This window comes from Brachyistius frenatus, unplaced genomic scaffold (genome assembly GCF_029030835.1).
Source record: "Brachyistius frenatus isolate BFR_SWC_R1_liver_20210118 unplaced genomic scaffold, ASM2903083v1 Contig_6, whole genome shotgun sequence".
In the NCBI taxonomy this organism is placed as follows: Eukaryota; Metazoa; Chordata; class Actinopteri; family Embiotocidae; genus Brachyistius; species Brachyistius frenatus.
In genome coordinates, this window is record NW_027210605.1 from 4710645 (window position 1) to 4723585 (window position 12941).

The 12941-nt window shown below is 40.7% G+C and overlaps 2 protein-coding genes across 3 annotated transcripts; both read left to right on the forward strand.

Annotated features, from left to right (window-relative positions):
* Positions 1-2865: 2865 nt before the first annotated feature.
* LOC138614647 (transcription factor Spi-B) lies at positions 2866-5680 on the forward strand. 2 transcript variants are annotated; one of them, XM_069688199.1, is made up of 6 exons: positions 2866-2930; positions 3127-3154; positions 3878-4091; positions 4182-4297; positions 4466-4622; positions 4848-5680. In XM_069688199.1, exons 2-6 carry the CDS (start codon positions 3146-3148, stop codon positions 5153-5155), a joined length of 804 nt encoding a protein of 267 aa, XP_069544300.1. In that variant the 5' UTR covers positions 2866-2930; positions 3127-3145; the 3' UTR covers positions 5156-5680. The 2 variants fall into 2 exon arrangements, with proteins under 2 accessions (XP_069544300.1, XP_069544294.1); XM_069688193.1 differs by lacking the exon at positions 2866-2930 and having other exon boundaries at positions 3103-3154.
* A 1260-nt stretch (positions 5681-6940) lies between these two features.
* On the forward strand, positions 6941-8969 carry LOC138614708 (adenosine receptor A1). Its single transcript, XM_069688275.1, has 3 exons — positions 6941-7429; positions 7545-8011; positions 8185-8969. Exons 1-3 carry the CDS (start codon positions 7092-7094, stop codon positions 8394-8396), a joined length of 1017 nt encoding a protein of 338 aa, XP_069544376.1. The 5' UTR covers positions 6941-7091; the 3' UTR covers positions 8397-8969.
* The last annotated feature ends 3972 nt before the right edge of the window (positions 8970-12941 follow it).

Sequence of the window (12941 nt, forward strand, 5' to 3'; positions counted from 1 at the left end):
CACTAATGTCCTACTATATCATAAGATTATAGCTTCCTCTGTGGTGTTATTTTTTAGTTGTGGATATGCTTTCATTTTCGTAGCATATACAATTGGCATGTAAATCACTTACGTGAAAATCTCCTGCATCTTGCTGAACAGCATCACGTAAACAAACAACTGGTGTAAAAGCAACAGTTACTTCAAGATCAGATTGATCAATCAAACCAGAATCAGAACATGAGTGTACAGTAGGTGTTAATTGTTTAGACCTGCACATGAGCCATCATGAGCAAACATCACATGTGCATGGAAGAAAAGCAGTAACGTTCACAGTGAGTTGCAGTTTATCCATGTGTATATGAGTGTGTATTTGCTCCACCTGACACTCCCTGACATATTGACCCTCCATGACCCGTGTCTTTGTGTACCCTAATGGTTTACAGTGCAGATGGTGGTAATATTTCAGTATAATGAATTTTTACACTAAACCTTGACAAGTCGTAAAGTTATTGGTCCAATTCCTGTGAGGACAGCTGGAGCTCTTATCATGTTGAGATGATAGCTGTCCTGTAACATACACGTCATATATCATCTTTTCAAGGAAAATGCATTACGTCAGTGCTTATCAGGTCATAAATACCCGAGTCAATGCATTTTAATAATATTCTTTGCTGTTTTGTTTGTTTTGTGCAAGTAAGTGTATGTCTGTTAACATGTACGTGATACATCCCTGCATACATTACTGGGAAACACAGAAAACAGGTGATCAGTCCACCACTGAGTTAACATACAAAGAATCCCAGACATTTCCGTTCACACCTACAGACAACGAGAGCTGGCAGCTGAGCTGATTTAAATGTCAATGGACTGTTTGAGGAATCTTACATGAATGCAGGTTAAACAGAGTAAGCCCACACAGTGAGGAAAAGTGTACAGGAACCTAAAAGCTTTAACCATCAGTCTTTAGAGTTTCACTGACAATGATTTGCACACTGATATGGAGAAATAAGAGATTAGTTATGGTTGATTAAAGTAAAGTCTACCACTGACAAATCCCTCACGCTTTACTTCCTCGATTAAATGGTTATCTTTTGTTTAAATACGAAGGAGCTGAAGTGTTGCAGAAGTTTAATAATTATTTGAGTGCCTCATGTAACAGATGGTGGTTGTTACTCATCAGGTCGGTGTGTTTGCACAGCAGGCTCTTTGAGTCCATCGGGTTGTCAAGTTTGCTGTTGCAGACCAAGAAAAGTTTGGGGGGAATCCCTGCACTGCACACAGTCACCCAAAAAGAAACATGCCAGTTGTTAACTGGAATCTACGTCTATAGTAATAACACACGTAGGCATAAAAAAAAAAAAAAAGGAACAGCCTCACTTGGGAGACACAATGTCGCCTGCGAGGAAAGTGAACTATGAATGACATCATTAGTTCCTCACCTGGGGTGTGACGCAATTCCTGTTGTTCTTTACTTCCCTGCAGTGCTTTATTAAGAACAATTTCATATCTATACATCAGCCCTCACTTTAATTAGGATTAAATTGTATTGTTTATCAGAGTTTCAGGTATGTTCAGTGAACAATAATAACAATTATCAAACAGGGAATTGTATAATTAATTTATTGAAAGTGCATTGCTTAACATTCTTTGTTGGGGTGGCTATGAAAGAAATCTCTCCATTCTGTCAACTTAAAATATAAAAGTAGGCGACTGTCATATGTGATACATCCTAAACATTTACATCCCCTCAAACCTTTGTGCTAACACCGTGGAAGTCACAGCAGTAGGAGTGACCACCTTCTCCAGTCCCCATAATAATCTTCCTCCTCCCCGGAGCTACATTTATTTTAAAATCTAACAGTGCATGGGAGTACAGATTATTCGGGTAATTGTTGTGTAATTGTAAATACAGTATGAACTGAGAAAAAAAACATTAATTAAAAAAGTGTGTATTGTGTTTTTTAAAACTTTTTTTGAGTCTGTATAAAAACACATTGATTCCTCACAATTCAACGAAGCACCACAAAAAGTGCTTAACTGAGGCAGGAGACATTTTATTTTATCACTTTATTCAGCAATTATATGCAGCATATGCACATTTTAAAATGGTTTATAACTCCTTATAATGTAGTTGTAAGCAGATGTGAGGTGTTTTTAAGCATTTATCACTGAATGCCAATATATAGACAGATAATAAAAGATGATATCTAAAAAACATGAAAACATCTGCAAAAATATAGTGAATAAGTTTTTGTGGGAGACATTATATTTGCTGAAATTGCTGTGCATCACAAACAGCAAAATATTCTTAAACACATGTAATGTATCATAAAAAAAAACGTAAACAATGTTTATATTCTGATTATTATGATAAGTGAGGGATCGGGGGTTATTCAGTTGTTATGGCCTTGAGGCCAAAGGTCGCTGTCATAAACATAGTCTTCATTTGTGGAATATGTCCTTATTGAATAGTGTTCAGTGAGCATAAAAATAAACACACGTCTTTGTTGGTCATATTTCCAAACTTTAACACACTAACATATCATAATAACATTGGGAAAAAAGTGTGACCATATTGTCAACTTTCTACTACCCTCACAAACATTTCTTATGTTAGCATAAACAGCTGCAATGCATTTGATAAGAAAATGTCACAGATTTGTCTTTAAAATTATGTTCACTTGGTAGAATTTTCTGATAGACATTTCAGATATTACATCAGCAGATAGCCAGAATTAACATTTATTTTGTAAAACCACACCCACTTTGGCAACACCCCAATGAGAAGGGGAAGGAGGGTGTGTGTGTAAAAAAAGACTATAAAAGAGATGACATCCACCTGGAGCATCATACAGGTGAGCTTTCACATTCTCATGTGTCCACCTTCTACAGCCTGAGGATCCTACTTCACTGAACCGGACACAGGAGGACACCTCTGAATTTACAAGGTACACAAATCCCTTATTGTACTCATTCATTCAGTTTCAGTTCTGACTTTATTGTCTTTTGCTGACATGAGCCTGTGTTTCTGTCTGTGATCAGTCAGCGAAGTATGTTTAACAACTGCTTTCACTTCTCTGTTCATGTTTGTCAAAGTTTTGAGCTTTGATTCTGGTGTCGAATGAGCGTCTTTTTTCTTTGCAGAGAAAGAATATTGGCAGAAATGGAGACGGTGAGTCTGATATTACCTTAATTTTTTTAAAAAAAAGTGTAGTCTCCATGTTTATTTTCTCTATCACCCCATAAATGACAAAGAAAGTTGTGTTTATATTTATACAGCTGGATGTTCCAGTAACAGTTTGCTCTACAATATTATCTTGTAACAGACATGTGTAAACTGAGAGCAAAGGGTTATTTGTCAGAGTAGAAGCTCAGCCACATGGCACTGTTACCTGAATGTTATCTAGATCAGTAAATACACAAACACTTGCATAAATTTGCCAGTCAAACTATAATACACATGGCCACAGTGTTGTTACCTGGCTATTTTCCAAGATACAAACCCACAGCTAGGATCAGGTTCATTTCCATGCGAGTGAATGTTACTAGTGTTTGCCCTTATTATTTAATCATATAACTAGGATGATCCCTGCTCTTTATTGATATGTTAAAAAAAAAATGGATGATTCATACAGAAGCCAAAGCTCATTTAAAATTAATAAATTAGTCCATGTCTGATCTTCAGGTAGCAAAATTATTCAGTGTATAATGAAAAAAAAAAAAAAAGAAAACAGTGGGTGTTTGGTCTGTTAATAGTACCTCAGGCAATGACTGACAGCAAATACATCCCATGAATCATGCTAAATGTTTCTCTCTGTCAGCATCACACAACAAGCTCACTGATCTAAAACCCTGATAGTGTCTGAAAGCTGTTGTCCTATTCTGTGTCTGTCAGATGGCCTATGTGACCGAGATCAAGCTGAGCGGAGGCCGGGGGGCCTGGAGCAGTGTGGCTCCGTCCTCCTGCCCTGAGGTGGACCTGGAAGTCATCGAGGAGTACCTGCAGGAGCATTCACTGGAGGTCCAGCCTGCACACACACCTGCATCACCTCTGACCACCATGGGGCAACAGACACACGCACACTCCCACCACGCCACCAGGATCATAGGTTGGTGTGATGCTGGAGGTCCATGTGAGGATCATTAGTGAATATTTCTGTACATGTCTTTTGTCTGACTGTATGTCTGCTTCTCCACAGAGAATAGCTGGTCAGGTCAGCATCCGTATGAGTGGCACTGTGGCTCTCATACAAATGATAATTACAAAGAGCAAGCCCCGCCTCCAGCCTGGCCTAGTCCCCATGACAACCAATGGGTGAGTTCAAGGACCTCTATCTCTTCAATTTTAGCTTAAGTATCTTTTTCATAGCCGAAAAAGACGTAACAGACTTCATCATTCTGATAAGACATTTGATTGTTTATGATTTGTGAGGATTGTTACCCTAGGTATTAATCTTTATGCTTTTATTTGTGTTTGCATCAGGACCACATTCCATATTCCTACGAGGCACCTGCATACATTGACTCAGATTCTCAATCAAGTAGCTCTCAGTATCAGGAATACCAGGATTCGCCTTCACCCTCCTCTGACAGGGGGGACAGAAAGGACAGAGACTCCTTGCCTCTTGCACCACTGTCAGGTATAAAACATACACACAAATACACACTCAGAGACACACTCATCTTCCCGTGTGCACCTGAGCTCCAAAACTCTCAACAGTCCTAAACTTCAACATATCTAAAAAATATCAAACTTCTTTCTTTTCAGTCGCTGTTTTGAACACAGCATTTATATCCACATACACACACACGTATGAGACATTGTGACATCATATTTGTGTTTACATCCTCTTCCTCCTCGGCAGGAAAGAGGAAGGAGCGGCTGTTCCAGTTCCTGTTTGAGATGCTTCAGACGCCATCGATGCGGAGCTGCATCTGGTGGGTGCAGTCCTCCTCCGGCATCTTTCAGTTCTCCTCCCAAAACAAGGAGAGCTTGGCTCAGCTGTGGGGCCGACGAAAGGGGAACCGCAAGACCATGACGTACCAGAAAATGGCACGGGCGCTGAGGAACTACTCCCGCACAGGCGAGGTTCATAAGGTCAAGAGGAAGCTCACCTATCGGTTCGATGAGAAGACACTAAGAGGCCTGCAAGGAGACTCTAAAACAATGTAGAAGGCATGACGAAGAGTGTATATTAGCATAGAAATAGAACGCACAGAAAGGATATTAAGGGAGATCACTTTGGATGACCTATGAATGTCCTCACTGCTAATTTTAATTCTGTGACATTTTAATAAACAACAAATGAATACTGAGTATTTGAAAAGCCAGGAAATAAAACACTGTAGGTCAGAGCTTATTGGAGATACAGGACCATATTGGAGCTGGTATGAGGGGTGAACTAGAGGTGATACAAACTTAAGGAACAGGCAACGTGTGAAAGATCAGCTGGCATTTAACATGTAAATCTTAAAGGTTAGCACATAATATTTACTTTATAAGTAGAGCTTAAATTATTCCCAAAAACTTGTGGTTTTCTTTTTTGTTTGATTCTCTTTTGCAGATATTCAGCCTTTACAGTATAAGATCATTTTTTTAGGCTTATTGACAAAATTAAGTTGTGTAAACATGATCTGTTGGTGGCAAAATATATTTTTTTATATATATATAAAATAAATCTTAAGATATTTTTCTTAACATCTGACTGTTGGCCTGTCTGTACCTCTGTCTGTCTGTCTGTGCATCTGTTTATCTGTCTGTCTACATGAACAAAGACGCACTATCAGGCTTATCACATGACTAATGACCTTATAAACTGAAGCAAACACACGTACACAGACAATAGTCAAAATTGTATGCAAAGTAAGGATGCAATAAAAAATTTAAAAAAAACACCACCAAAAGAAATACCTGTTAATCTGTAACATCTAAAAAGTCCCCTCACACAGCACACACACTGAACACATTTGAAATGCTATTACTTTTTTTATGAAGTTGCCAAACCAAAGTCATTTATTCATTATAGTTAAATGATGGAGTCTTACATATATGTATCTATGCTGAAAACCAAATATCCCAGTTGCATAATATTCAACACACATGGAGCATCATTCTTGACTTTTTAAGACTTTATAAGTTTTATTCATGTAAGTGTCACAGACTTGCCCTTGTGTGAATGAGTTGCAATATCAAGTAAAGGAAAGTAACTGCAGCACATTAATTTACTCAAGTTCTGTGATTAGGATTTTAAAGGGCTTATGTTTTACTTTAGTATTTCTATTTTATGCATCCTTTCTCTGATCCCATCGCAGGGAACAGGAAAATATCATACCTTTCCTCAACATCTGTAGTTACTTGTTAGGCTTCAGCTGTTATAAAGATGTGATGCACTGTTATTGATCAAATATCCACTGGTAGAGAGTATTTAAAATCACCTGAAAGAGGTAAAAGAAAGAAAATGCTGCTCACACATGACTGTATCAGTAATAATTCAGTTTTATATTATACAACCCTTAAAGTGTGTACCATTAGAACCCTTTAAATTGATCTGTTTCGCATTCATACTTTTACTTTACTTTTATTTAATAAAGTGTCTACATTTTGCTCATAATACATGTCTACTTAGACATTTACTCGTAACACTACTTTTGAATTGTGGTATTGCTACTTTTTCTTTTTTAATTGTACTTACTCTTTCATCACAAGTAACAGTAATAACATGAAACACACCTGTGGTGTGGAAAAAGTCCATGAGACTCATTCAGAAGTCCTTTTCTTTAAGACCACTGAGGCCCATTTATCAGAGTTAAGAAAGGATTTCCACTTCCTGATGAAATACAGATGGTGTCTCTACAGAGTGCATGCCTGTTGTTGTGTGTGCACACAGAAGCGCGTGCGTGTTTGTATATAAACAGCAACTGCTCAGTGCTTTTTGGTCATTTGAAGCCTAGAGCTGGGAAACAACAAAAGACTTTCTGAACAATCAAATCAAGATTATGTTGGATTTTTCTCTGCTGTGGAATTCATTACGCCTCTACGCTGCCTTCAAGGGAACTTACTCTGTCCAATTTAACAGATTATTGGTCTTTGTTGCTCTCCATCTGCAGTGATGGCTGAATGGAGCTGGGTGGCCTACACAGTCCTAGAAGTGCTGATCGCTGTGGCATGTTGCCTTGGGAATGTGTTGGTGGTGTGTGCGGTGTGTGTTGGTATCCGGGATTCCCTACGGGAGCCAACCTTTTGCTTCCTGGTCTCCTTGGCGGTGGCTGACCTCCTAGTGGGTGTGGCTGCGGTGCCCCTTGCTGTACTGTTGGATGGCTGGGTGAGTGTGACCCCTGAGCTGTGCCTGCTTCTCAGCTGTGTCGTGCTTGTGCTGACGCAGGCCTCTGTGCTGTCACTGCTTGCCATCGCCGTGGACAGATACCTGCGGTTACACACACCACTCAGGTGAGGTCTGAACTCTGAAACATTGCTCTACTGATAGAAATGCTGCATAAATAATGTGTGGTCGATTTGTAGAAATAATCTCCACCCACTAATCCCTTATTTCCCTCATCCTCAGATACAAAGTTTTAGCCACACAGAGGCGAACATTGTTGGCCGTGTCTGTGTGCTGGATACTTTCCTGTCTACTTGGCTTCACCCCTCTGTTTGGCTGGCACAATGACTCCTCTCCAGCATCTGATTCCACCAACACATCTTCTACATCTCCCTTAATCCCCCCACCATGCACTTTCCTCTCAGTTATCTCCCTCCCCTTCATGGTCTACTTCAACTTTCTGGGATGTGTTATGGCACCCCTGCTGGTCATGACCCTCCTCTACGCTCTAATCTTCTGGAACCTGCAGGGACGACTAAAGGACAGCTGTCCTCAAGCCCAGGCCTCTCTGCTCAGGGAGAAGAGGCTGGCCTGCTCCCTGGCTCTGGTTCTGGTTTTGTTTGCGGGCTGCTGGATTCCTCTGCACCTGATGAACTGTCTTCTGCTGTTTCAGGGTCCTCAAGCCGTCACACTGGGAACACTCTATACAGGCAGGTGACTGTACACCGTCTTGTCTTTATACTACCTGCATTTGTGTGTTGTTGTTTTTTTTATATCCATATTGAGAGATTGGGAAAGTTTAGTTTTTTCATATATAATGTGTTTGCAATGTATTCCAGCAGTTAAGAGTAAAATATGATAGTAACAAATCCATAATTTCCAGGTATTCTCCTGTCTCATGCCAACTCAGCGGTCAACCCTGTGGTCTATGCCTACCGCATCCCAAAGATCCAGCAAGCCTACACTCAAATCTGGCGGCGCTTCCTCATGAGACTAAACTGTTGCCATGGGAACAGGCAACTTCACGGATCAATAAGAGGAAGCTCAGCCAATCACACAGAGATGCATGGATCAGGAGGGAAGGCCACACCCTAACAAACGACCACAAGGTCATTTTAAGTACAACCTGTTCGAGGTTTGAGTTCACGGGACTTTGGCAGAAAGTTATCACTAACTCATAAAAGAAAATTGACAGCTGTAGCCAACAATCATTTAAGGCTCTATTCAAGCTGAGAATGTACAATGAGAAAATGCAGGCTCTCAGTTGAGTTTGAATTTGTAAAGTCTATGTTATTTGTTTTGACTGAACCCTGCTTGGTCGCTCGTACTAACTTTTTTCTAGTCAAAGCAATCTCCTGTGTTTCCACTAGAGGGTGACATACACTAACAAACTCAATAGCTGCTGTTCAATCAGATTCATAATTGCAATGTGTGTCAAAGAAACAAGTTCAAAATGCCACTCACTGATTTTTGGACAACTCATTTGAGGCAAGTGTGATTTTATTAAGATGTACATATTATAAAGCAAGCCATGTGACAGCAGCAGTCAGTTAAACACCAATCGCTAGAAGCACATATTCTCCTGTTCTTTTTTTTTATTATGACTGAGAATAAATGTGTTACCTGAGCCATGACAGTGTTGAATATTCATTAGTGTCCAGTGAGCTCCTCAGGGAAGGCAATAGACTGTATAGTTATCACCTGAGCAGGGTGCACTCCCACCCACCAAACTATACAACCTACTACCTCACCCTGTCAGAGCCCGAGTCAAACCCACCATACATTCACCTGTTAGGGAACATGAAACTTAATTTACCTTTTCTAGAAAAGAAAAGAAAAAATTGCCACAAAGCATTACGTTGATTGGTGCAAGCATATTTTTTGATTGGACAGAGTGATTGTCCATCTGAAGGTGACAGTCGGCGATTGGCTGACTCAGCTGTCTCCTTGGGAAAGACAGTAGATTGTATAGTTATCTCAAAAAGAGGTCACAAAACCCCACAACTATTCAATCTACTACCTCAGCCCCAAGGACAGCATCCACGTTGCTTCAGCATCAAAGATCCACAAAGGGTAACTTTCCTGCAATGGTACAAAGAAAAAGAGACAGAGAGGGTTATCTTAATTAACTCGTCTTCAAAATACATGCTGTGGATACACGGGATAGGATTTTTACTTTTGAAACTTATTTCCACGATATTTTTGATGTTTAAATTCAATCCCTGCACAAAGGAGCGTAATTGAATTTTCAATTTTATCTCTGTGTCTGATTCTTTGTGGGGTTTTTTTTTTTTAAACCAGCTCCTGAAAATGTTTAAAAATGACAACTTATGTCTGAAACTGCTCGTGCTTAGTCTTCAACTGCAAAGATTTGGAGAGAAACATCTGTCACTTTGTAACAAAAGAAAACCACAGTCTCACAGTCTCACCAAGTTTTTTTGTTGCTAAATTAAATGGCTTGAAAAAATGTGTTGCATCAAAATTAAAGCAAAGACAAATAATTTAACAGTAGGGGAAAGCAGTAACACCTGGGAAAGCCCCAAAAAAAACTTCCTGAGACTCTGGCATGTGATCGACACAGAAAAAAAAAAAAAAAAAAAAAAGAGCCTCACGACTCTGCCAGGAATCCTTTTCCTTTTTTGCCAAAAACTGAGCTCATTCCAGCGGGCTATCCCTGTGTAGGCTGGCTGCTGCTGCTCAGACAGAGGTACACACACAGATGCCTGCAAATATGGCTTCCACCAGCTGCCTCTGATTGAATACAAAGCTGGGATTCTGCCCCCCAAAACACAACAAGGAAACACAAAATGGCGTCGTGCGTATCGGCCATTTTAGGTCTGCTTAAAAACACTACAAGGTCTACCTTTCAGGATTTTTCCTGCTGTCTCATGATGAAGAGAGAGCAGCTGTTCCATCGGGAGTGAAGGAGAATCGATCTTGTGTCAAGCAGTGAGAGGAAGCCAACAGACCCAGACAACACACTCTATCACAGGGGTAGTGAGAGTAAAACTTGAACATTACTACATTGCAATCGGACAGCTGGACAGTTCGCAGAGAAAAAGTATGATCACATCCAGGAGTCCTAAGCGCTCTCCCAGAACAAAGAGACAGTCCTCACAGTTTTTGCTCCCTTTCGACTTTTATCAATTTCATGATGACATTTGTTGCTTATCCTCAAGCCACTAACTTATAAACGACTGCTAAATAAGAGATTAAGGTTGGGATGGACCAGCAGGTTAAACATGACAGCAGCAAAATTCCAGACCTGGGCCTCATATGGACAGAAACCGGGTTAGAAGGTACACTGCTTGCATAAATTAGCAAACAGCCACAGCCCCTGAGACTTGGTCCGGACCAGCCCATAGTTAGCATGCAGTAGACCCTGCTAGTCTAATTACAGAAGAACAGGCAGAGAGAATGGGGTGGAGGGGTGTTGGCATGACGCCCAACTCTGCCACCACGCCAGCAACAGATCTATGAGCTCTGTTTGGTCGCCAAGAAATGTTCCCCTGACTGGAGCAGTGTTTGGAGCACAACAGACTAAGAATATGACACAGTGTACAAGGGGAAAATGGGTCAAATTGATGACGATTTAATCAGACATCAGAACATTAAAACTAGATAAAAAAAAAAATTAAAAAACGATTTATACATTTAATGCTCGCGTGGAATTCTGAGCTTCTGAGAAATTGCAGTCACATTCCCTTGACTGTTTAGGAAACACTGAGGCCAAACTCGGTCAGTCATGTGAGCTCTATTGGGTGCTGTTGTCTGTGATTGTGGACATTTTCTATGGCACATAAAAAAAAGGGGCACACACACACACACACACACACACACACACACACACACACACACACACACACACACACACACACACACACACACACACACACACACACACACACACACACACACACACACACGGCAAGGCTGTGGTAAAATCGTCGTCGTCTCTGACTGTCAACAGCTTCAAAGTAAAAGTGCCTCGAGCTGGTTGAGAAGACCTTTAAGAAAGGACAAGAAAAGGAAGAAATGTGGCCTATTCAGTTCATCACATCTGCTTGAGTTACAGCTAAATGTTAGTACATTCACGTTCTGTGTAACACTGACCTTGTCCTCTCTTGCCCTCTGATAACATTACCCTGCGGTGACTAACCAGGATATGTTTTTCTAAAGGGAATTTCCTGCTTTAGCATATCATCTTTCTCTGAATGATAGTTACACATGTTAAAACCCCTTGTCAGCTAGAACATTTTGAATTTTGTCTTTACTTACTACATCTGTAGAGCCCATATAGCTGATAATGGTTTAGACATGTAACTTAAAAATGTTTGTTACTCGGCCACAAACACGCACAAAACAATGACAGCATTTGGTTGTAATCAAACTATATCGTTATTTCACCCTTTTGTGGATTCAGTTTAAAGAATAAAATTAGAATGTTTTCTGAAGGGGCGTAACGTTTTAGGGGACATGCCACTTAACTGCAATGTCCACGGTTCAATTACTGGCCAGGGGACCCTTGATCCCTGTCAAACACATTCTCCCTCTGTCCTTTCCTCTTTTTCTCTAAACTGTCCTCTGTAAATAAAGACCAGATGCCATTAAAAATGGCTGCTAAACCGAATTACGATAGTTTATGATACAAATTTTTACAAACGTTGTCCAAATAATTTGAACTGACAAAAACGCACGAAAAAGAAATGTCTACTACTGCGCCACCTTTTGAAGCGAATCAAAACCCATGCAAAAATCAAAAACGAAAGATATCGTGCAAACATCGGGCCTCAGCGTTCTCTCTTCCACTGTGAAAGGATACAGGATTCGTTAGGTTTATTCCTCGCCCAACGCAAACACACGTAAACACGTAAATTAATTAGCAAATCCCAAAACACACACAGCACAATCAGCTGCCAACAAAACTCCTCAAAATTGGAGCAGATTATCACAGGAAGCAGAGGCAGGGAAATACCTATTGGGTTGCCTGGTCCCTTGGTCCAAGAGACAGGATGAATGATTGGCACAGACACAAAGGGCACCAGACAACTGGTACAGGTTCTTATGTGTTTCTCCCCCTCTCCCTCTTTCTCTGAGCCTAGTGCCAAGAATGGGCAGTGTCCATGTGCCAGGCAGAATTTCAATAAGGGGAGTAAGGAGGTGATGATGGTGGGCAAAGAAGAGGAGGAGGAGGAGGAGGAGAAGGCGCGGTGGGGGAGCTGGAGCTGGCAGAGGAAGTATGCCACACAATAGATGGCAGGATGAAGAATTCCCACTGTTAAAAAGATGCGAGCGGATGTCTTGTCTTACTCGTGTCCAATCGTACTGATCCTCTACAAAGCGCTATGCTGATTTCAGCACGCCAGCTTTTTTTCATCTTCCCACTCCCTCTGGATTCCTACATTAAAGGACGAAGGAACACCACGCCTCCTGCATCCCACCTGGCATGGTGCCCGCTCTGATGTTCGGTATATCCTCATTAACCAGGTGCAAACATGCACGGCTCACGCTCACATGTATACATGTACAGAGATATGCTGCCATACGCCAGTGCAGACAACACAAGCGCAGTGGTTTGACCTGTGTACGTTAAATAAGCTCAGTCTATCTGATGCTGATGTACTAAAAAAGCTAATTAAA